Here is a 27896-nt window from a genome sequence, read left to right as displayed (position 1 = left end):
ATGGAGCCGCACCGGGAGCGGCCCCGGGCGCTGCTGCTGCTGCTGCCGCTGCTGCTCCCCGCGCCCGGCGCCGCGCAGGCAGGTGAGCACCGGCAGCGGCAGCGGCGGGCACGGGGAACCGGGGCTGCGCCGTTCGGCAAAGGGGAACCGGGAAAACACCGGAGCGCTCGGGGGTCCCGGGACGGGCGGCGGGAGCGGGCGCGGGTGGCGGCGGTACCGGACCCCGATCCAATCCCGGCAATTCCCGCGGGCGCTTCCTCCGCGGGGGCGTCCCGGGAGTCCCCGGTGCTGTCCCGGGAGGACCGCACGGTTCCGGGAGCACCGGGACCGGCGCTGAAACCGCCCCGGGACTGCGGCTCCGGCGGGGCTGGGGCTCGGTGGCCGCTCCCGGGATCCGTCCCGGGGCTCGGTGCCCCCTCCCGGTCTCGGTCCCGCTCTCGGTGCCCCGTTCCGGGCTCGGTCCCGCTCTCGGTGCCCCCGTTCCGGGCTCGGTCCCGCTCTCGGTGCCCCCGTTCCGGGCTCGGTCCCGCTCTCGGTCCCGCTCTCGGTGCCCCCGTTCCGGGCTCGGTCCCGCTCTCGGTGCCCCTCCCGGTCCCGGCACCTGCGGCCCCGCAGCTGCCCGGGCTAATTTTAGGCTGCGGGGCCGGGCCCGGCGATGCCTTTGAGGGCTCCGGGCGGGACCCCCGAGGGGAACGGGGGGGATCCTTCACGGGGGGACCCCCGGAGGGACCCCCGGCCCCGCCCGCGAGGCCGCCCCGGCACCCCGGAAGGGCCGCGGCCGCCCGGGAGTTGTTTTTCAATCCCCAAAGGAAAAACACCGAGGGCTGGGCGCGCAGGTGGGGCCGGCGTCGCCCCGAAATCCCGGGGGTGCCCGGGGGTGCCCGGGGTGGGGGGCACACCCGGGGGACCCTCGCTGTGTCCCCAGCTCCATCCGTGCGCCACCGGCGACGCCTCGGGTGCCACCCGCGGGCTCCGGGTCCACCGGGAGAGAGGGAACAACGCGGGGACACCTCGGGGGGCTCGGGGACACCTCGGGGGGCTCGGGGACACCTCGGGGACAGCGAGGGCAGCGGCCCCGGCCCCGCTCCCCCCAGAGCCCGGTCCCTGAGAGCCCCCTTTGTTCGGGGCCGGGGCCCGGCGCACACAGAGCCCCCTTTGTGCCGGGGCCGCCCGGGGCTGGAGGTCGAAGCGAGCCCCTCCCGGTGCCCCCCCCGTCCCCTCCCCCGGGTCCCCGGTGCTATTCCGGGCCGCGGTGGCACGCGGCTGATAGCGGGGACGTGCCGGAGCTGCCGGCGCTGATAACGCCCGGTCCCGACGCCGCCGCGGCGCCCGGTGGGGAGGGAAAGGGGGGGGGGGGTCCAGCATCGCCCCCCCCCCCCCCCGGGCAGGTGCACCCGGGGGTCGCGAACCCCCCAGTCCCGCCCTGGGACCCCCGTTAATGATTCACCGGGGGTCCCGGGGATGGCCTGGATGGCGCCCCCCAACCCCCAGGGGACCCCCCCGGTGTCTCACGGGGGTCGCAGCGCCCCCCGTTGCGGGCCCCCCGTGCCCACCCCCGGGGCAGCGGGGGCTGGGGGCCGCTGCCATCGCAGCTGGGACCTTTTTTTAGCCCTTTCCGTGCTCAAATAGCCCGGCCCGGGGCGGGGGGGCCCTTCCCGTGCGTGCCCCGAGCTCCGCGGCCGCCCCCGGAGGGGTCCCGGGCCGGACAAAGCCGCCTTTGAGCGCGGCCCCCCCCGCGCCGGGGCCTGAGTCACGTCTGGCGGGTCCCGCAGCCCTCGGTGCCCCCGGGGGTCCCGGTTTGGGGGGCTCGGGTCCCCCCCCCGGTGCCGCCCGCCACAATCGCGGCTTTGTGCGGTGCCACAAAGGGGGCCCTGTGCGCCCCCGGCAACGGGGGGGACACCGAGGGGACCCCGAGGGGACCCCGCGCCCCCGGGAACGGGGGGACACCGAGGAGACCCCGGGAACGGGGGGGACACCGAGCCCACTCCGGGAACGGGGGGGACACCGAGGGGACCCCGGGAACGGGGGGGTACCGAGCCCACCCCGCGCCCCCGGAGCCGGGAGTGGCCGCGGGGCCCGGGCGGCGGCGGCGGGGCCGAAGTCCGGGCGGGCGTGGCGGGGCGGGGGGGCCCAGCCCGGGGCGCCCGCCTTGCGCAAGGCTCGCCCGGCCGGTTCGGGCACCCCGGGAACGGGGAGGGAACGGAGGGAGCGGCGGGGGAGGAACCGGGGCGGGGACAGCGCTGGGGGGCAAGGATGGGGGACAGGGACAGCATGGAGGGGACAAGGACGTGGTGGAGGGGACAGGGACACCATGGAGGGGACAGGGACATGGTGAGGGGGACAGGGACACCATGAGGGGGATGCCATGGAGGGGACACCACGGACAGGACAAGGACAAGGTGGAGGGGACAGGGACACCACGAGCAGGACACCGTGGAGGGGACAAGGACATCATGGAGGGGACACCGTGAGGGCAATGCCACGATGGGGACAGGGCCGTTTGCAGGGGACACCATGGAAAGGACAGGGACCCCATGAGGACGCTGCCATAGCCAATAGACCATGGAGGAGACACGGCCACCGTGGAGGGGACAGGGACATTGAGGGGGGGACAGGGACATTGAGGAGACAGGGACATGGCCACTGAGGACGTGACACAGCCACCATGGGGACCATGGCCACCAAGAGCAGGACACGTCCAGCTCAGAGGGGACAGGGACACCAAGGGACCTCAGGGGGATGAGGTGGCCACTGAGGAGGCACACGGCCACCAGCACGTGCAGGACACGGCCAGCTGGGAGGGGACATTGCAGTGACCGTGCAGAGGGTGCCATGGGCATGTGGAGGTAGCTGTGGTGGCCCTGGTGGCCCCACGGTGGCCCTGGTGACACGGTGGGTGCCCTGGTGATGGGTGCCCCCGTGGTGGCCCTGGTGGCCCTGTGGTGGCCCCGGTGACACGGTGGGTGCTCTGATGACATGGTGGCCCTGTGATGGCCCCGTGGTGGCCCTGGTGGCCCTGGTGACACCACGGTGGCCCCGGTGACACAGTGGGTGCCCTGGTGACACGGTGTGTGCCCGCAGTGTGCGCGGGGACGCTGAACGGGCTGAGCGTGACCGGGGACGCGCAGCACCAGTACCAGACCCTGCACAAGATGTACAACAACTGCGAGATCGTCATGGGCAACCTGGAGATCGTCCTCATCGACCACACCCAGGACCTCTCCTTCCTCCAGGTGACCCCCGGGGACACACGGGGACACTGAGGGGGGACATGGACAGCTCTGAGGGGACAGGGGCCACATAGGGGACATGGCTGCTGTCACCCAGGGGAGGACATGGCCATTGAGGGGGTGACGTGGCCACCATGGGGACAGTGGCCACCATGTGCAGGACATGGCCTGTTGGACATGTGGACATGGGACCATGGCCCTCAAAAGGAGGACTTGGCCAGTTTGGAGGTGATGCAGCCACCATGGTGACCATCAAGAGGAGGACGTGGCCATCAAGGGCGACCATGGCCATCAAAAGGAGGACATGGCCATTGAGGGGGTGACATGGCCACCATGGGGACCGTGGCCATCAAGGGGAGGATGTGACCATTGAGGGGGTGACATGGCCACCATGGGGGCCATCAAGGGGAGGATGTGACCATTGAGGGGGTGACATGGCCACCATGGTGACCATCAAGGGGAGGACGTGGCCATCAAGGGTGATCATGGCCATTGAAGGGGTGACATGGCCACCATGGGGACCATCAAGGGGAGGATGTGACCATTGAGGGGTCACGTGCATGGGTGGCCCCCATGTCCACCATGGGGACAGTGGCCATCAAGGGGAGGACGTGGCCAGTTTGGAGGTTCCAAACTGGTTCCCAGCCACCATGGGGACCACGGCCACGGCCACCATGTGTAGGAGATGGCCACCATAGGGACCATGGCAAACCAGAGGAGGACTTGGCCAGTTTGGAGGTCACATGTCCACCATGTGGCCCTCAAGGGGAGGACATGGCCACCATGGGGACTGTGACCGTCAAAAGGAGGACATGGCCAGTTTAGAGGTTCAGAGCCACCATGGGGACAGTGGCCATCAAAGGGAGGATGTGACCATTGAGGGGGTGACATGGCCACCATGGGGACCATGGCCATCAAGGGGAGGACATGGCCAGTTGGGAGGTCACATGTCCACCATGGGGGCCATCAAGGGGAGGATGTGACCATTGAGGGGTCACATGCAAGGTGGCCCCATGTCCACCATGAGGACCATGGCCATCAAGGGGAGGACGTGGCCAGTTTGGAGGTCACATGTCCACCATGGGGGCCATCAAAGGGAGGATGTGACCATTGAGGGGGTGACACAGCCACCACGGTGTGTCACCAGGGCCGCAGGTGACCCCTCTGCCCCCGCAGACCATCCGGGAGGTGACCGGCTACATCCTGATCGCCATGAACGTGTTCGCGGCGCTGCCGCTGCAGAACCTGCGCGTGATCCGCGGCACGCAGTTCTACGAGGACAAATTCGCCCTCTTCGTGCTGCTCAACTACAACCCCAACACCACCCACGCCCTGCGCCAGCTCGGCCTCAACCAGCTCACAGGTGGGGACGTTGAGGGTTGGGGACAACGCGGGAATGGGGGCACCGCAGGGGCCGGGGACATTGTGGTAGGTTGGGGACACCATGGTGGGTTAGGAACACCGTGGGGTTGGGCACACCATGGGGTCGGGGGCATTGTGGGGAGATGGGGACACCATGGAGGGTTGGGGACATTGTGAGGGTGAGGGCACTGTGCAGTTGGGGACGCCTTGGTGGGCTGGGGACATCATGGAGGGATGGGGACACCATGGGGTTTGGGGACATCATGAGGTTGAGGACACTGCAGTTGGGGACATCATGGAGGCTTGGGGACACGATGTTGGGTTGGGGACATTGCAGGGGAGCTGGGGACATTGCAGAGGGCTGGGGACACCATGGGGACTGGGGACATTGTGAGGTTGAGGGCACCACGGGAACGGGGACATTGCAGGGGGCTGGGGACATTGTGGGGAGATGGGGACACCACGGGGGTTGGGGACACCATGGAGGATTGGGGACACCATGGAGGGCTGGGGACATCATGGGGTTTTGGGACATCATGGAGGCTTGGGGACATCACAGGGCGCTTGAGACACCCATGGGACTGGCACGGAGAGGGGACACTGCCACCCCTCTGTGCCCTCTGAGGTCCCCATCCCAGTGCTCCCCCCATGTCCCTTGGGGCAGGGAAGGTCCCCAAGGTCCCCATGCCAGGGCAGTGCCACCTCCGTGTCCCCTGTGGTGTCCCCTTGGGGCAGGGAAGGTCCCCAAGGTCCCCATGCCAGGGCAGTGCCACCTCCGTGTCCCCTGTGGTGTCCCCGTGGGGCAGGGATGGTCCCCAAGGTCCCCATCCGCTCCCTGTGCTGCCAGGCGGGTCTGGGGGGCTCTGTCCCTCCTGGTCCCCTCTCGTCACCCCCGTGTCCCCCCCGTGTCCCCCCAGAGATCCTGGCGGGGGGGGTGTACATCGAGAAGAACGCGCAGCTGTGCCACGTGGACACGGTGGAGTGGAGGGACATCATGAGGGACCCGCGCCTGGAGCCGCTCGTCAGGGACAACGGCCGCGCCTGTGCGTGGGGGACAGGGACACCGGGGGCTGGGGCCACCCCGGCCTTTGGGGCACTGCACCTTGGGGTCACCCCTGCCTTTGGGGCACTGCACTTCGGGGTCACCCCTGCTTTTGGGGCCACCCCTGCCTTTGGGGTCACTGCACTTTGGGGCCACCCCTGCCTTTGGGGCACTGCACCTTGGGGCCACCCCTGCCTTTGGGGTCACCCCTGCCTTTGGGGTCACCCCTGCTTTTGGGGCCACCCCTGCCTTTGGGGTCACCCCTGCCTTTGGGGCACTGCACTTCGGGGTCACCCCTGCCTTTGGGGTCACTGCACTTTGGGGTCACCCCTGCTTTTGGGGCCACCCTTGCCTTTGGGGCCACCCCTGCCTTTGGGACACTGCACTTCGGGGTCACCCCTGCTTTTGGGGCCACCCCTGCTTTTGGGGCCACCCCTGCCTTTGGGGCCACCCCTGCCTTTGGGGCACTGCACCTTGGGGTCCCCCCTGCTTTTGGGGTCACCCCGGCCTTTGGGACACTGCACTTCGGGGTCCCCCCTGCTTTTGGGGTCACTGCACCTTGGGGTCACCCCTGCCTTCGGGGTCACCCCTGCCTTTGGGGTCACTGCACTTTGGGGCCACTCCTGCCTTTGGGGCACTGCACTTCGGGCTCACCCCTGCCTTTGGAGTGACTTTGGGGTGGTTTTGGGGTCATCCCCGGGTTTTGGGTCAGCCCTGGCCTTGGAGTGGCTTTGGGGGTCACCTCTTGGTTTTGGGGTCACCCCTGGGGTTGGGGTCACCCCTTGGCTTGTGGTCACTTTGGGGCCACCTCTGGGGTTGGGGTCACTTTGGGGCCACCTCTTGGTTTTGGGTCACCCGTGGCCTTGGGATCACTTTGGGGTAAATCCTGGGTTTGGGGTGACCTTAGGGTGGCTTTGGGGTCACTGCTGGGTTTGTGGCCACTTTGGGGTAAACCCCTGGGTTTGGGGTGGCTTTGGGGTCACTCCTAGGTTTAGGGTCCTTTTGGAGTCCCCCTTGGGTTTAGGGTCACTTTGGGGGTGACCCCTGGATTTTGGGGTCCCTTTGGGGTCACCTCTGGCTTTGGAGTGACCGCTGTTTTTGGGGTCCCTTTGGAATCCCTTTGGGGTCACCCCTTGGTTTGAGGCCCCCCTGTATTTGGGGTCCCTTTGGGGTCCCTGTGGTGTCTCTTTCGTGTCCCCCTGTATTTGGGGCCCCCCTGTATTTGGGGTCCCCTGTTGTGACCCCGCTGCTGTCCTGTCCCGCAGGTCCCCCGTGCCATGAGAGCTGTGGCGGTCACTGCTGGGGGCCGGGCCCCGAGGACTGCCAGAAACGTGAGAGCCGGGGGTACCGGGGGGGCTTGGGGGGTACCGGGGGGTACCGGGGGGTACCGGGGGGGCTGTGGGGCTGGGCTGAGCCCCCCGGTGACCCCCGGTGTCCCCGCAGTGACCAAGACCATCTGCGCCCCGCAGTGCAACGGGCGCTGCTTCGGCCGCGCGCCCAACGAGTGCTGCCACGAGGAGTGCGCGGGCGGCTGCACCGGGCCCCTGCGCACCGACTGCTTCGTACGTCCGTCTGTCCGTCCGTGTGTCTGTCTGTGTGTCTGTCTGTCCGCGTGTGTCTGTGCACCGGGCCCCTGCGCACCGACTGCTTCGTACGTCCGTCTGTCTGTCCGTCTGTGTGTCTGTCTTTCTGTGTGTGTCTGTGCACCAGGCCCCTGCGCACCGACTGCTTTGTACATCCGTCTGTCTGTCCGTCTGTGTGTCTGTCTGTGTGTCTGTCTGTCCGCGTGTGTCTGTGCACCGGGCCCCTGCGCACCGACTGCTTCGTACGTCCGTCTGTCCGTCCGTGTGTCTGTCTGTGTGTCTGTCTGTCTGTGTGTGTCTGTGCACTGGGCCCCTGTGCACAGACTGCTTCGTCCGTCTGTCTGTCTGTCTGTGTGTCTGTCTGTGTGTCCGTCTGTCTGTGCACCGGGCCCCTGCGCACCGACTGCTTCGTACGTCCGTCTGTCCGTCTGTGTGTCTGTCTGTGTGTCTGTCTGTCTGTGTGTCTGTCTGTCTGTCCCTGCACACGCACTGCTTCGTACATCTGTCTGTCTGTCTGTGCATCTGTCTGTCCGTCCGTCCGTCCGTCCCTGCGCATGCACTGCTTTGTACGTCTGTCTGTCTGTCCATCCAGCCGTCCGTGCATCCACCCACCCATGTGTCTCTCCATCCATCCATCCATCCATCCATCCATCCATCCATCCATCCATCCATCCATCCATCCATCCATCCATCCATCCATCCATCCACCTCCCCGTCCGTGTGTCCGTGTGTCCATCCATCTGTCCCCGTGTCCATCTGTCCACCCGCCCACCCCCGTGTCCGTCTGTCCGTCCCCAGGCCTGCCGCCACTTCAACGACAGCGGCTCGTGCGTGCCGCTGTGCCCGCAGCCCCTGATCTACAACAAGCTCACGTTCCAGCTGGAGCCCAACCCCGACACCAAGTACCAGTACGGGGGCGTCTGCGTGCGCCAGTGCCCCCGTGAGTGCGGCCGGGGGGCCTGGGGGGGGCACCGGCTTTGGGGCTGTTGGAATTAAATCCCAACAGAGCCAAATGGGACGTGCCTGGGTTTGCCCAGCCCTTGCTGCTTGACCAAAGGCGGGAGCTGTGGTGGTTTCACCTCAGAGGCACCTTTGGCTGGCTGGATATTGCAGCAAAAGTGAGGGTGCCACCTCAGGGGTCTCTTCCCTGACTGATCCAGCCCCAGGATGGAGCTGCCTCACGTTGGGTGCCAATATATTGGAATTAAATACCAATATTGCCAAATGGGACGTGCCTGGGTTTGTCCAGCCCTGGCTGCTTGACCAAAGGCAGCAGCTGTGGTGGTTTCACCCCAGAGACACCTTTGGCTGGCTGGATATTGCAGCTGGGTGCTTGGGACAAGTCCAGGCTTGCAGGAGCTCAGGTTTACCTCTGGTGGAGAAGCTTTAAGGTGATGGTGAAGGAAAGGAGTCGGTTCTGCTGGAGGGTTTGGATCCAGAGCTTTATTCTGGCCTCTGAATGCAGCATCAGCTCCAACAGAACTCCCTGAGCCCGTGGTTGCTGCTCCTTTGAACCCCGGGGAGAGGGGCAGGGAAGGGGCAGGGAGCCACCAACCAGGTACAGGAGAGGAGGGACAAAGGGACAAAGGACACCTGGATGGCCCAATGTCCCCCCAGGGCATCTTCTGAACCTCACCAATCCCACGAGGCCCTTTCTGGAACGCCAGGACTGACGGACAGCACCCAGCAGGGGCAAGGCAGGGGAAGGGAGAGGAGATTGGCACAGCTGGGGAAAGACCCGGGGTACTGAGAGGGGCTAATGCATGGCACTAATGCAACGGGGGGGACACGGGTGACCCCTGGCGTGTCCTTGTCCCCGTCCCCCTCCGCAGACAATTTCGTGGTGGACCAGAGCTCGTGCGTGCGCGCCTGCCCCAACGACAAGATGGAGGTGGAGAAGAACGGGCTGAAGATCTGCGAGCCCTGTGCGGGGCTGTGCCCCAAGGGTAGGGGCTGGGGGCGTTCTGGGGGTGCCCAGGGGGGTCTGAGGGGCTCTGAGACCCCTCCCTGACCCCTGCCCACCCCTCACAGCCTGCGAGGGCACCGGTGCCGGCAGCAAATACCAAACCGTGGACTCCAGCAACATCGACACCTTCATCAACTGCACCAAGATCCTGGGCAACCTCGACTTCCTCATCACGGGCCTGGAGGGGTGAGGGACGCAATTTGGAATTTGGGGGGGGGTTTAGGGGGTGCAGCCCCCAGCCCCAGCCCCGCTGACGCCTCCTGTGGCCCCGCAGGGACCCCTGGCGCAACATCTCGGCCCTGGACCCCGAGAAGCTGAACGTGTTCCGGACGGTGCGGGAGATCACGGGTGAGGAGGGGGGGGCTGCAGGTGCTGGGACCCCCCTGGAGCCCCCCAGGACCCCCCTGAGCCCGGGGTGCGCCCGCAGGGTACCTGAACATCCAGTCCTGGCCCAAGCACATGCACAACTTCAGCGTCTTCTCCAACCTCGAGACCATCGGGGGACGGAGCCTGTACAAGTGAGGAGCCCCTGCTGCGTGCGCTGTGCCCCTCCCGGCATCTCTGATCCCTGAATTCCCTGCTTTCCCCTAATTCCTGCATCCATGATCCCTGAATTCCCTGCTTTCCCCTAATTCCTCCATCCATGATCCCTGAATTCCCTGTTTTCCCTGATTCCTGCATTCCCAATCCCTGAATTCCCTGTTTTCCCTGATTCCTGCATTCCCAATCCCTGAATTCCCTGCTTTCCCCTAATTCCTCCATCCATGATCCCTGAATTCCCTGTTTTCCCTGATTCCTCCATCCATGCTCCCTGAATTCCCTGCTTTCCCTGATTGCTGCATCCATGATCCCTGAATTCCCTGTTTTCCCTGATTCCTGCATTCCCAATCCCTGAATTCCCTGCTTTCCCTAATTCCTGCATTCCCAATCCCTGAATTCCCCCTTTTCCCCAATCCCTGAATTCCCCATTTCCCCAATCCCTGAATTTCCCATTTTCCCAATCCCTGAATTCCCCGTTTTCCTCAATTCCCTCCTCCCCTCATCCCTGGATCCCTGCTTGTCCCGGCGCCCTCCCTTTCCTCTGTCCTTGTCCGTCCCTCCGTCTGTCCGTTCCTCCCGATTCCCGCTTCATTTCCCGGTTCCCGGTTCATTCCCCGAATCCCGGAGCAGCTCCCGGTTCATTTCCCGGTTCCCGGTTCATTCCCCAAATCCCGGAGCAGCTCCCAGTTCATCCTCCCGGTTCCCGGTTCATTTCCCGGTTCCCGGTTCATTCCCCGAATCCCGGAGCAGCTCCCGCTTCATTTCCCGGTTCCCAGAGCAGCTCCCGGTTCATTTCCCGGTTCCCGCTTCATCGCCCGGCTCCCGGAGCGGCTCCCGGAGCATCCCCTCACTCCCGTACCCCCCCAGCGCCCCGAATCCCGGTGTCCCTCCCCTCATCCCCGGTTCATTCCCCGACTCCCGGACCCCCCCTCACTCCCGTAGCCCCCCGTGCCCCCCCCAGCGCCCCGAATCCCGGTGTCTCGCTCCCCTCAGCCGCGGTTTCTCGCTGCTGATCATGAAGAACGAGAACGTGACCTCGCTGGGGCTGCGCTCGCTGCGCGAGGTGAGCGCGGGCCGCGTGTACATCACGGAGAACCGGCGGCTCTGCTTCCTGCACACCGTGCACTGGGCCGCGCTCAGCCGCAGCCGCGCCGACCTCGACATCCGCAACAACCGGCCCCGCAGCAAGTGCCGTGCGTGGGCAGGGTGGGGAGGGGGCGTGGGACCCCCCCCGGGACCCCTCGGGGACACCCAGACCCCTGGAGAGGCCCCCGGTCTGTCCCATAGGGGAGGGGACACCGGGACCCCCAGATCCTGCACTGAACCGAGCCCCCCATTCCTTGCACAGACCCCGGGACCCCCCCGGGACACCTCGGGGACCCCCAGACCCCTCCAGGGATCCCCTGTCCGTCACATTAGGGAGGGGACACTGGGACCCCCAGACCCCTCCAGGGGCTCCCTGTCTGTCCCATAGGGGGGGACACCGGGACAAATGGACCCCGGGCTGAGGGACCCCCCAGACCCTGCCCTGAGCCCCCCTTTGTCCCTTCCACGTCAAGGGTGACCCCCAGCCCCACTCTGAGCATATGGAGGGGGAGGGGGTGACCCCAGCCCTGCTGTCCCCATGGGTGACCCCAGCCCCTCTCTGTCCCCATGGGTGCCCCCAGCCCCTCTCTGTCCCCCTGGGTGCCCCCAGCCCCCAGCCCCTCTCTGTCCCCATGGGTGCCCCCGGCCCCTGGGTGACGCCAGCCGCTGTCGCTGTCCCCCCAGAGCAAGAGGGCAAGGTGTGTGACCCGCTGTGCTCGGCCGAGGGCTGCTGGGGCCCCGGGCCCGGGCAGTGCCTGTCCTGCCGCTTCTACAGCAGGAGGGGCGTCTGTGTGCCCACCTGCCGCTTCACCGAGGGGTCAGCGGGCACGGGGGCGCGGGGGCGTGGGGGACAAACAGGGCATGGGGGACATGGGGGGTACGGGGGACATGGGGGGTGTGGGGAACATGGGGGGCATGGGGGGCATGAGAGGCAAGAGGGGCACAGGGGACGTGGGGAACAAAGGGGAAAAGAGGGGCACGGGGGGCCCTGGGGACATGGGGGGACACAGGGGCACCAGGGGCTTGAGGGGCACGGGGGGCATGGGGGACATGGAGGGCACAGGGAGTGGGGGGGCAAGGGGGGCAAAGGGGGGGCATGGGGGGTACGGGGGGACAAGAGGGGTACGGGGGGCGTGGGGGACAAGAGGGATATGGGGGACATGGGGGGCTCTGGGGGCATGGGAGGCATGGGGGACAAAGGGGGCACGGGGGCAAAGGGGGGCACGGGGGACACAGGGGACATGGGGGGTGTGGGCAACACAGGGAAACTGGGGACGTGGGGGGCACACGGGGGGCACTGTGGAGACCCTCGGGGTGGGCACTGGGGTGGGGGATCAGCCCTGTCACCCCCGGGATGGCCCTGTCACCCCCGGGATGGCCCTGTCACCCCCAGGGTGGCCCTGTCACCATCGGGATGGCCCTGTCACCATCAGAATGTCCCTGTCCCCCCCGGGATGGCCCTGTCCCCCCCGGCTGGTGACGGTGCCACCCCGATGTGCCCCCAGGGACCCTCGGGAGTTCTCGCAGGGCGGCGAATGCACCGAGTGCCACCCGGAGTGCGAGCGCATCGACGGCGGCGGCGCCACCTGCAACGGCTCGGTACGGCCCGGCCGCGCCCCCCCCCGGGTCCCCACCGTGTCCCCACTGTCCCCACAGCGTCCCCACATTGTCGCCGCCCCCCTCTGCAGGGCGCCGACACCTGCACGCGCTGCGCCCACTATCGCGACGGGCCGCACTGCGTGCAGCGATGTCCCGACGGGGTCCTGGGCGAGCGCGGCCCCATCTACAAATTCCCCGACGGGAGCCGCGAGTGCCGGCCCTGCCATGAGAACTGCACCCGGGGGTGCGTGCGGGGGCCGGGGGGCTCGGGGGGCTCGGGAACAGAGAGACAGGGGGGGTTTGGGGGGTCCGGGAAGGGTGGGGGGTCAGGGAGCCATGGGGGGCATGGGGGGGTTTATGGGACCCTGTGGAGGGGAGGGTGGGGGGCTCAAAAGGTCTTTGGGAGGAGGGTGGGGGTCTTGGGGTATAATTTGGGGCAGGGTGGGGGTCCCAAAACCACTTTGGGAGGAGAGTGGGGGTCCCGAAAGCTCTTTGGGGAGCAGGGTGGGGGTCCTGGGCCATCCCTGGGGGAAGAGTGGGGGGTCCCAGGCAGTTTGGGGGGCTCAGGGCCCCACTGGGGGAATCGGGGAGGCTCACAGGACCCCGTGGAGGGGAGGGTGGGGGGCCCAAAAGCTCTTTGGGGAGCAGCGTGGGGGTCCTGGGGTATAATTTGGGGCAGGGTGGGGATCCCAAAACCTCTTTAGGAGGAGGGTGGGGGTCTTGGGGTATCACTGGGGGCACATTGGGGGTCCCACAACCTCTTTGGGGGTCCTCTTTGGGGACCCTGGGCAGGTTGGGGGGCTCAGGACCCCACTGGGACCCTGTGGAGGGCAGGGTGGGGGTCCCAAGACCTCTTTGAACACCAGGGTGGGGGTCCTGGGGCATCATTTGGGGCAGCATTTGGGGACTCAGGACCTCACTGGTGCCATTTTGGGGTCTGGGGTCTCCGCTGGGGGGTCCCCCAGGGGCTGACTCCCATCTCCCTCCCCACAGGTGTGTGGGGCCGCTGCTGCGGGACTGCCTGGGGGACCCCCTGCCCGTGTCCAGGTACCGCGGGGGGGACGGGGGGTCCCGGGGGGCTGCGGGGACCCCGAGGGGCTGCAGGGACCCCGAGGGGCTGTGGGGACCCTAACCCTGTGCTTTTCCATGTCCTCATCCCTGTCCCTATTCCTGTCCCCGTTCCTCATCCCCGTCCCCATCCCATCCCATCCCATCCTATCCCATCCCATCCCATCGCCGTTCCCGTCCCCGTCCCGGTTCCCTTTCCCGTCCCCGTCCCCGTTCCCGTTCCCATCCCCACTCTGTTCCTGTTCCGATTCCTGTTCCCATCACCGTTCCCTTTCCCGTTCCTTTTCCCGATCCCGTTCCCGTTCCCATCCCCATCCCCGTTCGCGTTCCCGTCCCTGTTCTCGTCCCATCCCCACCCCATTCCCCTTCCCGTTCCCTTTCCCATCCCCGTCCCCGTTCCCGTTCCTGTCCCATTCCCACCCCATTCCCTTTCCCGTTCCCGTTCCCATCCCCGTCCCCGTTCCTGTCTCCATCCCCATTCCCTTTCCCATTCCTTTTCCCGATCCCGTTCCCATTCCCATCCCCACCCCATCCCCATTCCCGTCCCCGTTCCCGTCCCCGTCCCCGTTCCCATCCCCGTCCCCGTCCCCGTCCCCATCCCCGATCCCGCCCCGATCCCGCCCCGTTCCCGCCCGGTTCCCGGTGCCGCAGGCGGGCCCCGACGCTGATCGCGGTCATGGTGGTCGGTGCCGTTTTCCTCTCGTGCTCGCTGGTGCTGCTGGCGCTGCTCTACTGGCGGGGCAAGAAGATCCAGAAGAAGCGGGCGATGCGGCGCTACCTGGAGCGGGGCGAGGTCAGCACCGGGGGCACCGGGGGAGCACCGGGAGCGGCCCCGGGAGCGGCCCCGGGAGCGGCCCCAGGGCGGCGGGGAGGGGCGGGTCCTGCGTCCGGTCCTCGCCAGCCGCGTTCCTGTCCAGCCCCAGCTCTGCTTCCATCCCAGTCGCTCTCCGTCCTCATCCTGCTGTGCTTCTGTCCCTGTCCCCATGCCGTGTCCCTGTCCCCATGCCATGTCCCTGTCCCCGCTGTCACGCCGTGTCCCCGCAGAGCCTGGAGCCGCTGGACCCCAGTGAAAAAGCCAACAAGGTCCTGGCCCGGATCTTCAAGGAGTCGGAGCTGAAGCGCCTCAAGGTGCTGGGCTCGGGCGTCTTCGGCACCGTGCACAAGGTGGGGCCTGGGGAGGGGCTGAGGTGCCGGCCCATCAATCCCACCCCACTGATCCCATTGATCCATCTCATCAATGCCATCCCATCCCATCGATCCCATCAATCCCACCCCACTGATCCCACTGATCCATCTCATCAATGCCATCCCATCCCATTGATCCCATCGATCCCATCAATCCCACCCCACTGATCCCATTGATCCATCTCATCAATGCCATCCCATCCCATTGATCCCATCGATCCCATCAATCCCACCCCACTGATCCCATTGATCCATCTCATCAATGCCATCCCATCCTATTGATCCCATCAATCCCACCCCACTGATCCCATTGATCCATCTCATCAATGCCATCCCATCCCATTGATCCCATCAATCCCACCCCATTGATCCCATTGATCCATCTCATCAATGCCATCCCATCCCATTGATCCCATCGATCCCATCAATCCCACCCCACTGATCCCATTGATCCATCTCATCAATGCCATCTCATCCCATTGATCCCATCAATCCCACCCCACTGATCCCATTGATCCATCTCATCAATGCCATCCCATCCCATTGATCCCATCAGTCCCACTGATTCCATTCCATTGATCCATCCCATTGATCCCATCCCAGTGATCCCCCCACCTTGATCCCATCAATCCCACCCCACTGATCCCATTGATCCATCTCATCAATGCCATCCCATCCTATTGATCCCATCAATCCCACCCCATTGATCCCATTGATCCATCTCATCAATGCCATCCCATCCCATTGATCCCATCAGTCCCACTGATCCCATTCCATTGATCCATCCCATTGATCCCATCCCAGTGATCCCCCCACCTTGATCCCATCAATCCCACCCCATTGATCCCATCCCATTGATCTCATCCCATTCCATTGATCCCAACCCATTGATCCCATCCCATCTCAAATCCCATCCCATAAATCCCATCGATCCCATTGATCCCATTGATCTCATCCCATCCCATCTCAAATCCCATCCCAGCCCATAACTCCCATAAATCCCATCTCATTAATCCCATTGATCCCGTCCTATCCCATCCCATAAATCCCATCCCATAAATCCCATCCCATAAATCCCATCCCAAATCCCACCAATCCCACCAATCCCACCGACCCCGCAGGGGATCTGGATCCCGGACGGGGATTCCATCAAGATCCCGGTGAGCATCAAGGTGATCCAGGACTGGAGCGGGCAGCAATCCTTCCACGCCGTCACCGACGTGAGTGTGGGGGCTTTGGGGGGCCCGGGGGTGCTCTGGGGGGTCCTCTCTGAGGCCAGGGGATTTCGGGGACACTCAGGGGGTGCTCCGGGTGTCCCCCTGAAGCCGGGGATGCTCTGGGGTGCTCTGGGGTGCTCTGGGGACACTCAGGGGGTGCTCTTGATGTCCCTCTGGATCTGGGGCACCCCGGGCACGCTCTGGGTTTCTCCCTGGATCTGGGGACACTTTGGGGGTGCTCTGGGGGTTCTCTGAGTGTCCTCCTGAATCTGGGGAGGTTTGGGGGTGCTCTGGGGATGCTCCGGAGGTGATCCAGGTGTCCCCCTGGATCCGGGGAGGTTTGGGGACACTCTGGGGATGCTCCAAGGACACTCTGGGGACACTTCGGGGACACTCTGGGGATGCTCTGGGGGTGCTCTGAGTGTCCCCCTGAAGCTGAGGATACTCTGGGGGTGCTTTAGGGGTGCTCTGGGTGTCCCCCTGGCTCTGGGGAGGTTTGGGGATGCTCTGGGGATGCTCTGGGTGTGCTCTGGGTGCCCCCTGGCTCTGGGGAGGTTTGGGGGCGCTCTGGGGATGCTCCAGGGATGCTCTGGGTGCCCCCTGGCTCTGGAGAGGTTTGGGGGCGCTCTGGGGATGCTCTGGGTGTGCTCTGGGTGTCCCCCTGGCTCTGGGGAGGTTTGGGGGTGCTCTGGGGATGCTCTGGGTGTGCTCTGGGTGTCCCCCCGGATCTGGGGAGGTTTGGGGGCGCTCTGGGGATGCTCCAGGGATGCTCTGGGTGCCCCCCCGGATGTGGGGGTGCTGACCCTGTCCCCCCCCAGCACATGCTGGCCATCGGCAGCCTGGATCACTCGTACATCGTGCGGCTGCTGGGGATCTGCCCGGGCCCGCAGCTGCAGCTGGTGACGCAGCTGCTGCCGCTGGGCTCGCTGCTCGACTACGTGCGCAAGAACCGCGGCGCCATCAGCCCCCAGCTGCTGCTCAACTGGTGCGTGCAGGTGGCCAAGGTCAGTGCCCGCGGGGCCACAGCCCTGCTGAGACCTCAAAAACTGAGAGGGTGGAGGGTTTGGGGTGGTTCCTGTCCGTTCCTTCCGTCCTAAATATTGAGGGTGAAGGGTTTGGGGTGGTTCCTGTCCATTCCTTCCGTCCTAAATAATGAGGGTGAAGGGTTTGGGGTGGTTCCTGTGTGTTCCTTCCGTCCTAAAAACTGAGAGGGTGGAGGGTTTGGGGTGGTTCCTGCCCGTTCCTTCCGTCCTAAATATTGAGGGTGAAGGGTTTGGGGGGGTTCCTGTGTGTTCCTTCCGTCCTAAATATTGAGGGTGGAGGGTTTGGGGTGGTTCCTGTGTGTTCCTTCCGTCCTAAAAACTGAGAGGGTGAAGGGTTTGGGGTGGTTCCTGTGTGTTCCTTCTGTCCTAAATATTGAGGGTGAAGGGTTTGGGGTGGTTCCTGTGTGTTCCTTCTGTCCTAAATATTGAGGGTGAAGGGTTTGGGGTGGTTCCTGTGTGTTCCTTCCGTCCTAAATATTGAGGGTGAAGGGTTTGGGGTGGTTCCTGTGTGTTCCTTCTGTCCTAAATATTGAGGGTGAAGGGTTTGGGGTGGTTCCTGTGTGTTCCTTCTGTCCTAAATATTGAGGGTGAAAGGTTTGGGGTGGTTCCTGCTCGTTCCTTTATATAAAAAATAAGTATCGAGCATTTAATACAGCATATCACCAATAACATGTACACATTCTATAACTTACAACAGAAATAGATATCAAGTATTTTTTTTTTAAATAAGACAAAAATTTCCTGTTGGCACCTCTCCCTCCCGTGTGTTTTAGGGCATGTACTACCTGGAGGAGCACCGCATAGTGCACAGGAACCTGGCTGTTATATCCTCTATAATCCAATATATAACCAATAGAATACACATATAATAAATATATAAATACAATAAATAAACAAACAAATAAATAAATATTAAAAATTAAACTTTCTCCCCCATTTTCAGGGTATGTACTACCTGGAGGAGCACCGCATGGTGCACAGGAACCTGGCTGTTATATATTTTACATTATGCTATATATAAACGATATTATACACATATAATAAATACAATAAATAAACAAATAAATAAATATTAAAAATTAAACTTCCCCCCCATTTTAGGGTATTTACTACCTGGAGGAGCACCGCATGGTGCACAGGAACCTGGCTGTTATATTATGTATAATCCGATATATAACCAATATAATACACATATAATAAATATATTAATTAATTAATTAATTAAATAAATAAATATTAAAAATGAAACATTCTCCCCCGTTTTCAGGGCATGTACTACCTGGAGGAGCACCGCATGGTGCACAGGAACCTGGCTGTTATATTATATATAATCGAATATATAACCAATAGAATACACATATAATAAATATATTAATTAATTAATTAATTAAATATTAAAAATTAAACATTCTCCCCCATTTTCAGGGCATGTACTACCTGGAGGAGCACCACATGGTGCACAGGAACCTGGCTGTTATATCCTCTATAATCTAATATATAACCAATATAATACACATATAATAAATATATTAATTAATTAATTAATTAAATAAATAAATATTAAAAATGAAACATTCTCCCCCGTTTTCAGGGTATGTACTACCTGGAGGAGCACCGCATGGTGCACAGGAACCTGGCTGTTATATCCTCTATAATCCAATATATAACCAATAGAATACACATATAATAAATATATTAATTAATTAATTAATTAAATATTAAAAATGAAACATTCTCCCCCGTTTTCAGGGCATGTACTACCTGGAGGAGCACCGCATGGTGCACAGGAACCTGGCTGCCCGGAACGTGCTGCTCAAGTCGCCCAGCCAGGCGCAGGTGGCCGATTTCGGCATCGCCGACCTGCTCTACCCCGACGACAAGAAATACTTCTACAACGAGCTCAAGGTGGGGCTGGGGGCTGCCACCGCCGAGGGGCACCGGTGGGACCCCCAAATGGCACCGGTGGGACCCCCAAATGGCATTGGTGGGACCCCCAAATGGCATTGGTGGGACCTCAAATGGCACCCAAATGGCACCCACAATGGCGTTGGTGTCACCCCCGAGGGGCATCGGTGTGACCCCCAATGGCATTGGTGGGACCCCCAAATGGCACCCAAATGGCACCCATGTCACCCTGAAATGGCATCGCTGTCACCCCAAATGGCATTGGTGGGACCCCCAAATGGCACCCATGTCACCCACAATGGCGTTGGTGTCACCCCCGAGGGGCATCGGTGTGACCCCCAATGGCATTGGTGGGACCCCCAAATGGCACCCAAATGGCACCCGTGTCACCCCAAATGGCATCGGTGGGACCTCAAATGGCACCCAAATGGCACCCATGTCACCCTGAAATGGCGTCGGTGTCACCCGCTCTGGGACACCCCAAATGGCATTGGTGTCACCCCAAATGGCATTGGTGGGACCTCAAATGGCACCCAAATGGCACCCATGTCACCCCAAATGGCACCCATGTCACCCCAAATGGCATTGGTGTCACCCCAAATGCCATCGATGTCACCCACACCACACCCACGGTATCCCCCAAATGGCATCGGTGTCACTCCACTCTGGGACAGCCAAAATGCCATCCTGTCACCCCAAATGGCATTGGTGCCATCCATTCTGGGACACCCTAAATGGCATCGGTGGGACCCCCAAATGGCACTGGTGTCACACCCAAGGGGCATCGGTGTCACACCCAAAAGGGGCATTGGTGTCACCCATTCTGCCCCCTGGGCTCGCTCAAATGCCATCTGTGTCACGTGCTCTGTACCTCTGGGACTGCCCTGACACCATTGTCCCCACGGTGTCCCCATGGTGTCCCCATGGTGTCCCCCCATTGTCCCCATGTCCCCACGGTGTCCCCTCCTTCCCTGCAGACGCCCATCAAGTGGATGGCGCTGGAGAGCATCCACTTTGGCAAGTACACGCACCAGAGCGACGTCTGGAGCTACGGTGAGCCCGCACCGCTGTCCCCAATGTCCCCAATGTCCCCAATGTCCTGTGCTGTCCACCAGTGTCCCCAATGTCCCCCGTGTGCTGTGCCCTGGTGTACCCCCGTGTCTCCTGCTGTCCCCCAGTGTCACCGATGTCCTGTGCTGTCCCTGCTATCCCCTGCTGTCCCTGATGTCCCTTGGTGTCCCCTGCTGTCCCCAGTGTCCCCATGGCTCACAGCTGTCCCTGCTGTCCCCAGGGGTGACACTGTGGGAGATGATGACATTTGGGGCCGAGCCCTACGCCGGGATCCCTCTGTCCCCTGCTGTCCCTGGTGTCCCTGTGGCTCACAGCTGTCCCTCAGTGTCCCCTGCTGTCCCTCACTGTCCCTGCTGTCCCCAGGGGTGACACTGTGGGAGATGATGACATTTGGGGCTGAGCCCTTTGCTGGGATCTGCCTGGCCGGGCTGTCCCTCTGTCCCCTGCTGTCCCTGGTGTCCCTGTGGCTCACAGCTGTCCCTCAGTGTCCCCTGCTGTCCCTCACTGTCCCTGCTGTCCCCAGGGGTGACACTGTGGGAGATGATGACATTTGGGGCTGAGCCCTATGCTGGGATCCACCTGGCCAGGCTGTCCTCAGTGTCCCCAGTGTCCCTGTAGTCCCAGCTGTCCCCTGCTGTCCCTCACTGTCCCCTGCTGTCCCCAGGGGTGACACTGTGGGAGATGATGACATTTGGGGCTGAGCCCTTTGCTGGGATCTGCCTGGCCGGGCTGTCCCTCTGTCCCCTGCTGTCCCCGGTGTCCCTGTGGCTCACAGCTGTCCCTCAGTGTCCCCAGTGTCCCCATGGCTCACAGCTGTCCCCTGCTGTCCCCAGGGGTGACACTGTGGGAGATGATGACCTTCGGGGCCGAGCCCTACGCCGGGATCCGCCTGGCCGAGGTTCCTGACCTGCTGGAGAAGGGCGAGCGGCTCTCGCAGCCCCAGATCTGCACCATCGACGTCTACATGGTCATGGTGAAATGTGAGCGGGGACACCGGGGGACACCGGGGTGGCACCAGGGCTGGCACAAGGCTGGCACAGTGCTGGCAGGGTCCTTCTGCTGTCCCCAGGGTGGGGTCCCCCAGAGCTGCCACCAGGGCTGGGCAGGGTCCTGCTGCTGTCCCCAGAGTTGTCCCCAGGGCTGCCACCAGAGCTGGCACCAGGCTGGCACCGGGGTGTCACCAGGGCGTCACAAGGGCTGGGCAGGGTCCTGCTGCTGTCCCCACCCACGTCCCCATCCCTAGGCAGGGTCCTAGCAGTGTCCCCACTCCTGTGACCAGGTCCCTGCCGTGTCCCCATGCCCAGAGCCGTGTCCTGGCCATGTCCCTGTCCCCAGGCAGGGTCCTCACTGTGACCAGGTCTCTGTCACGTCCCCGTTCCCGTGGCCACGTCCAAGTCCTGTCCCAGGCTGTGTCCTGGCCGTGTTCCCACCCCGTGACCGTGTCCCTGTCCCTGTCCCTGTCCCTGTCCCCAGCCCATGTCCCTGTCCCTGTCCCCAGCCCTGTGTCCCTGTCCCTGTCCTCAGCCCTGTGTCCCTGTCCCAGCCCATGTCCCTGTCCCTGTCCCTGTCCCCAGCCCGTGTCCCTGTCCCCATCCCTGTCCCAGCCCATGTCCCTGTCCCTGTCCCCAGCCCTGTGTCCCTGTCCCTGTTCCCAGCCCGTGTCCCTGTCCCCATCCCTGTCCCAGCCCATGTCCCTGTCCCTGTTCCCAGCCCATGTCCCTGTCCCTGTCCCTGTCCCAGCCCCGTGTCCCTGTCCCAGCCCTGTGTCCCTGTCCCTGTCCCCAGCCTGTGTCCCTGTCCCTGTCCCTGTCCCAGCCCTGTGTCCCTGTCCCTGTTCCCAGCCCGTGTCCCTGTCCCTGTCCCCCAGGCTGGATGATTGATGAGAACATCCGCCCCACCTTCAAGGAGCTGGCCAACGAGTTCACCCGCATGGCCCGGGACCCCCCGCGCTACCTGGTCATCAAGGTGAGACCCCAAACCCCCCCAGAACCCCCCAGAGCTACCTGGTCATCAAGGTGAGCCCCCCAAACCCCCCCCAGGACCCCCCAGAGCTACCTGGTCATCAAGGTGAGCCCCCCAAACCCCCCCCAGGACCCCCCAGACCCCAAAACCCCCAACCCCTGATCTGTTCTCCACCCTCCCCATATCTGGTGACCAAGGTGAGCCCCTGAGCCCCCCCAAACACTCCCCAGACCCCCAAACCCTCATCCTTGACCCAGGACCCCCCCCTCACCTGGTGACCAAGATGAGCCCCCAAACCCCCCCAAAACCCCTCCCAGACCCCCATCCCTGACCCTTTCCCTCCCATATCTGGTGACCAAGATGAGCCCCCCCAAACCCCCCCCAAACGCCCCCCACACCCCCCAGACCCCCCAAAACCCCCAACCCTGACCCTTCCCCCCATCAGGAGAGCGGGGCCGCGCCCCCCGGCGAGCCCCCCCCCCTCAGCGAGAAGGAGCTGGACGAGGTGGAGACGCTGGAGCTGGAGGAGGAGGAGGAGGAGGAGGAGGAGCTGGACGGGACCTTCGGCCTCGCGCCCGGGCTGGGCCCGCAGCGCCCCCGCGGCAGCTGCGCCCGGGTGAGACCCCCGGGGGAAATGGGGGGGAAATGGGGGAGAATGGGGGGACTGGGGAAGGGGGAAATGGGGGAGAATGGGGGAGAATGGGGGCACTGGGGAAGGGGGAAATGGGGGAGAATGGGGGAATTGGGAAAGGGGAAAATGGGGGAGAATGGGGGGACTGGGAAAGGGGGAAATGGGGGAGAATGGGGGAGAATGGGGAAGGGAGAAATAGGGGATTGGGGAAGGGGGAAATGGGGGAATTGGGGAAGGGGGAAATGGGGGAGAATGGGGGCACTGGGAAAGGGGGAAATGGGGGAGAATGGGGGGATTGGGAAAGGGGGAAATGGGGGAGAATGGGGGCACTGGGAAAGGGGGAAATGGGGGAGAATGGAGGGATTGGGGAAGGGGGAAATGGGGGAGAATGGGGGAGAATGGGGAAGGAGGAAATGGGGGAGAATGGGGGGACTGGGAAAGGGGGAAATGGGGGAGAATGGGGGAGAATGGGGGAGAATGGGGAAGGGAGAAATAGGGGATTGGGGAAGGGGGAAATGGGGGAATTGGGAAAGGGGGAAATGGGGGAGAATTGGGGGCTTGGGAAAGGGGGAAATGGGGGAGAATGGGGGGACTGGGAAAGGGGGAAATAGGGGAATTGGGAAAGGGGGAAATGGGGGAGAATGGGGGGACTGGGAAAGGGGGAAATGGGGGAGAATGGAGGGATTGGGGAAGGGGGAAATGGGGGAATTGGGAAAGGGGGAAATGGGGGAGAATGGAGGGACTGGGAAAGGGGGAAATGGGGGAATTGGGAAAGGGGGAAATGGGGGAGAATGGAGGGATTGGGGAAGGGGGAAATGGGGGAGAATGGAGGGATTGGGGAAGGGGGAAATGGGGGAATTGGGAAAGGGGGAAATGGGGGAGAATGGAGGGATTGGGGAAGGGGGAAATGGGGGAGAATGGAGGGATTGGGGGATTCAGAGGGTTCGGGGGGATTGGGGGATTGGGGGAGATCGAGGGGAATGGGGGGGCTCGGGGATGTCACCGCGCTGTCCCCATGATGTCCTGGTGGTGTCCCCACCATGTCCCCGTGGTGTCCCCACCATGTCCCCGTGGTGTCCCTCCCGTGTCCCCTCGGTGTCCCTCCCGTGTCCCCTCGGTGTCCCCTCGGTGCCAGCCCCGGTGTCCCCCCGGTGTCCCCGCAGAGCCCGAGCCTGCTGAGCGCCCCCGCCGGGTACATCCCCATGAACCAGCCCGGCCTGGGCTGCGCCCGACAGGTACCGGGGGCTGGGGGGGCTCTGGGGGGCTTTGGGGGGGCTCTGGGGGTTTGGGGGGCTTGAGGGTTGGGGTCTCGTTGGGGTCTCCCCCTGTTACTATCGTGTACCCGCAGTGGGGGGGTCCTGGGGCAGATTTGGGGTCCTGGGGCAGATTTAGGGTGTCCCCCCTGACCCCCTCTCCCCATATCCTCAGCCCGGAGGGGGTCCCAGGCTGGGTTTGGGGTTCCCAGGGTGGGTTTGGAGTCCCCGGGGGCAGATTTAGGGTGTCCCCCCTGACCCCCTCTCCCTGTATCCCCAGCCCAGGGGGTCGCGGGGCAGATTTGAGATCTCAGGATGGTTTTGGGGTCCTGGCGCAGGTTTGGGGTCCCCGGGGGCAGATTTAGGGTGTCCCCCCTGACCCCCTCTCCCCGTATCCCCAGCCCGGAGGGGTCCCAGGGCAGGTTTGGGATCTCAGGGCAGATTTGGGGTGTCCCCCCTGACACCCTCTCCCCGTATCCTCAGCCCGGGGGGGGTCCCAGGGTGGGTTTGGGGTTCCCAGGGTGGGTTTGGGGTCCCCGTGGGCAGGTTTGGGGTGTCCCCCCTGACTCCCCCTCTCCCCGTATCCCCAGCCCGGGGGTCCCAGGGCAGGTTTGGGATCTCAGGGCAGGTTTGGGGTGTCCCCCCTGACTCCCCCTCTCCCCGTATCCCCAGCCCGGGGGGTCCCAGGGTGGGTTTGGGATCTCAGGGCAGGTTTCGGGGTGTCCCCCCTGACCCCCCCTCTCCCCGTATCCCCAGCCCGGGGGGGTCCTGGGGCAGGTTTGGGATCTCAGGGCAGGTTTGGGGTGTCCCCCCTGACCCCTTCTGTCCCCCTCTCCCCGTATCCCCAGCCCGGGGGTCGCGGGGCAGGTTTGGGGTTCCCAGGGCGGTTTTGGGGTGTCCCCCCTGACTTCCCCCTCTCCCCGTATCCCCAGCCCGCGGGGTCGCGCCCGCCGCGCCGTTCCCGGCAGGGCTCGCTGGGCCGGACGGTGTCCGAGTGCTCCGAGGGTCGCGGCACCGCCTCGGAGCTGGAGCTGGGGGGCTCGGGGGGGTCCCTGGGGGGGTCCCTGTGCCGCAGCCTCCGCTCCAGGGGCGGGGACAGCGCGTACCTGTCCCAGCGGGAGAGCCTGCAGCCCCCGCCGGGGCCCGGCTCCGAGGGCAGCGAGGAGGACCCCAACGGATACGTGAGCCCCACCTGCGCCCTGCGAGGTCAGGGGGCGCCCTGGGGGGGTCCCATCCTGCTGGGATGGGGCTGGGGGGATTGGGGAGGGGGGGTCGCATCCCTTTGGGTCGGGTTTTAGGCTCCCCCCTGTCCTTGGGGGTCTTTGTGGGGGTCCCATCCTGCGGGGATGGGGCTGGGGGCTTCCCTTATGCCTGGGGGTCTTGGGGAGGGAGGGGGGGGGGGTCTCGTTCCATTGGGTTGGGTTTTGGGGCTCCCCGCGTCCATGGGGGCCCTTATGGGGGGGGTCTGTCCCGTTGGATCAGGTTTTGGGGCTCTCTCTGTCTGTGGGGGTTTAGAGAGGGAGGGTCCCATCCCTTTGGGGAGGGTCCCATCCCTTTGGGTTGGGTTTTGGGGTTTCCTCTGTCCTTGGGGGTCCTTTGGGGGGTGGTCCCATCCCACTGGGTTGGGCTTTGGGGCTCCCCCCGTTCATGGGGGTTCTTACTGGGGGCTCTGTCCCACTCGAATGGGGCTGGGGGTCTTGGGGAAAGGGCAGGGGGGTCCCCAATCCATTGGATCGGGATTTGAAGCTCCCTCCATCTGTGAGGGGCCTTTTGGGAGGGGTCCCATCCCACTGGGTGGGGTTTTGGGGCTCCCCCTGTCCGTGGGGGTCCTTTAGGGGAGGGGTCCCATCCCACTGGGTGGGGTTTTGGGGCTCACCCCATCCATGGGGGTCCTTATTGGGGGCTCTGTTCACTGCATTGGGTCTGGGGTCTCCTCCCAGTTCATGGGGGGGCCTTACTGGGAGTCTTTTCCCCCACTAGATCGGGTCTGGGGGTCCCATCCTGCAGGGTTTGGGGTTCCTGTGGCTCCGGGGGGGGTCCTACCCCTATTTTTGGGGGGTCCCTGTGCCTCTGGGGGGGTCCATGCCCATTTTTGGGGTTTGGGGGCTCATTTAGGGGAAGCTCCTTTAGGATTTTAGGACCCCCGTGAGGTCTCGGGGGGAGGGTCCTGACCTTTATCTGCCCCTTCCCCTTCAGACCCCGCCGGGTGCTCGGCACCGGATGCAGGTGAGGAGGATGAGGATGAGGATGAAGAGTACGAATACATGAACCGACCCCCCCAGCCCCGCCCGGCCTCGCTGGAAGAGCTGGGCTACGAATACATGGAACTGGGGGGCTGCGACCCCCCCCCTCGCGCGGGGAGACCCCCGGGACCCCCCAAAACCGAGGGTGACCGCGGAGAGGAAGAGGAGGAGGAGGAGGAGGGAGACGAAGAGGAGGAAGATTACGAATACATGAACAAACAACCGCGGCTCAGCCGCTCCCTCCGCCACCACGGCTACACCGAGATGAGGCCGGGGGACCCTCCCGCGACCCCCGCCCGCCTTGAGGAGGGGGAGGATGAGGAGGGCGAGGAAGGTTACGAGGAGATGGAGGCGGTGCTGCGGCCCCGGTGCCGCCCCCTGCCCATGAAGCCCCTGCGGAGCTTGGAAGCCTCGGACTGCGCCTTCGATAACCCCGACTATTGGCACAGCCGCCTCTTCGCCAAGGCCCGCCGGACTTAGGGGGGACCCCTCCCCAAATTGGGCGGGGGGGCTCGCAGTGAATATGAAGGATCCCCCTCACCCCCACCCCAACCCCCCCAACCGCGTTTGGGGGTCTCTCTGTGACTTTTTTTGCCTTTTTTTGCCTTTTTTTCCACTCCCTCCCTGGTGTTTTTTTTTACGCCCCCCCCAGGAGACCCCTCCCCATCTTTTCCTTCCTCCCCCTCCCAGTTTTTCCCTTCCTCCTCCCTCATTTGGGGTCTCGGGGGTCCACACGTGGGATTTCTGAAGGACCCCAGACTCATTTTATTTTCATTTTATCAGTGAAGGTTTGGGGGTGTCCTGGGATCCTTTATTTGCCTTTTTTTTTCCTCTTCCTCCCCGTTTTTTTTACGCCCCCCCCCCCCAGGAGACCCCTCCCCATCTTTTCCTTCCTCCCCCTCCCATTTTTTCCTTCCACCCCCTCCCCATTTTTCCTTCCTCCTCCTCCTCCCTCATTGAAGGTGCTCCCCAAATCCCTGGGGGGGGTCTGGGGGATCCCTGGGAGAATTTGGGGTCTCTTGAGGACCCCAGACTCATTTTATTTTCAGGTTCACCCTGCTGAGTGAAGGTTTGGGGGTGTCCCCCGCCCCCTGAGGTCGGGGGGACCCCCGGGATCCCTTTTGGGGGGGGGTTTCTCCTTTTTTGGGGGGTTTCTCCCCGGTTTTTCGGGTTGGGGGAGCCCCCGCTCAGGGATCGCCCCCGGCCCCGGGGGTCGCGCGGGATGAATGAAAATAAAAGAATTTGAATAAAAAACGTCCGGGATGAGGCTTGGGGGGGTCCGGGAGGGGATGGACCGGGGGATACCGGACAGGAGACCGGGACCAAGGTCCGGGCACGGCGACAGCCCCGGTGCCGGTACCGGGGGCGGGGGGGGTCATGGGGGGAGCACCGGACAGGGGAGTCCGGCGGGGTTGGAACCGTGGGGATGAGGCCGATGGGTGAGTCCGGTGTCACGGTCCGGGGACAGCAGGGACCGGTCCCGGTGTGGCCGCGGTGCCGGTGCTGGGGGGTAACGGGGCTGAGTTGGGCGGGGGTGGCGGGTCTGGGGGTTGTGAGTGAGAGTGGTGCTGCAGGGTTGGATCAGGAACATGCTGGGGACCCCAAAAGCGGAGGGAGGGGCAGATCCATCGCTCCCGGTGCTCTCCCGGTACCGAAATTCCCGTTCCCTCCTCCCGCCTACATCCCCCAACACCCCCCGCGCACAACTTCCGCTTTCACTCCCGCCTCCTCTCGCGAGAGCCGCGCTGCACGCTGGGAGTTGCAGTCCGTGGGGGCGGGGCTGCGCACACCACACCCCCGTCCGGGGCTCTGTGCGCGGGGGCCGCCGGGAGTTGTAGTCCGGGGGGGCGGGGTGGACTCGCGTTCCCAGCGTGCCGCGCGCGGAGCCCGCGCTCTGCCCTGCTCGCGCC

The 27896-nt window shown here is 63.9% G+C and overlaps 1 protein-coding gene across 1 annotated transcript; it reads left to right on the top strand.

Moving 5' to 3' along the window:
• On the top strand, window positions 1-27201 carry ERBB3 (erb-b2 receptor tyrosine kinase 3). Its single transcript, XM_036399874.2, has 28 exons — window positions 1-82; window positions 3082-3233; window positions 4407-4593; window positions 5510-5635; window positions 6900-6965; window positions 7078-7196; window positions 8016-8157; window positions 9050-9163; window positions 9249-9369; window positions 9458-9531; window positions 9611-9701; window positions 10717-10916; window positions 11494-11626; window positions 12315-12408; window positions 12498-12652; window positions 13402-13455; window positions 14128-14269; window positions 14521-14640; window positions 15783-15881; window positions 16697-16882; window positions 18671-18826; window positions 19804-19879; window positions 20731-20877; window positions 21765-21862; window positions 22305-22475; window positions 23654-23725; window positions 24676-24949; window positions 25940-27201. The coding sequence occupies exons 1-28, from the start codon at window positions 1-3 to the stop codon at window positions 26464-26466; spliced, it is 3978 nt and encodes a 1325-aa protein (XP_036255767.2). The 3' UTR covers window positions 26467-27201.
• The last annotated feature ends 695 nt before the right edge of the window (window positions 27202-27896 follow it).

Source organism: Molothrus ater, chromosome 30 (genome assembly GCF_012460135.2).
Source record: "Molothrus ater isolate BHLD 08-10-18 breed brown headed cowbird chromosome 30, BPBGC_Mater_1.1, whole genome shotgun sequence".
In the NCBI taxonomy this organism is placed as follows: domain Eukaryota; kingdom Metazoa; phylum Chordata; class Aves; order Passeriformes; family Icteridae; genus Molothrus; species Molothrus ater.
The sequence above is the reverse complement of the archived record's forward strand: the minus strand, read 5'-3'. Positions and strand labels throughout refer to the sequence as shown.

Coding starts and splice junctions, on each gene's coding strand:
- ERBB3 (XM_036399874.2), top strand. CDS start 1: ATGGAGCCGCACCGGGAGCGGCCCCGGGCGCTGCTGCTGCTGCTGCCG. Junction 3,234..4,406: donor AGGACCTCTCCTTCCTCCAG/GTGACCCCCGGG, acceptor CTGCCCCCGCAG/ACCATCCGGGAGGTGACCGG. Junction 22,476..23,653: donor CCCGCGGCAGCTGCGCCCGG/GTGAGACCCCCG, acceptor GTGTCCCCGCAG/AGCCCGAGCCTGCTGAGCGC.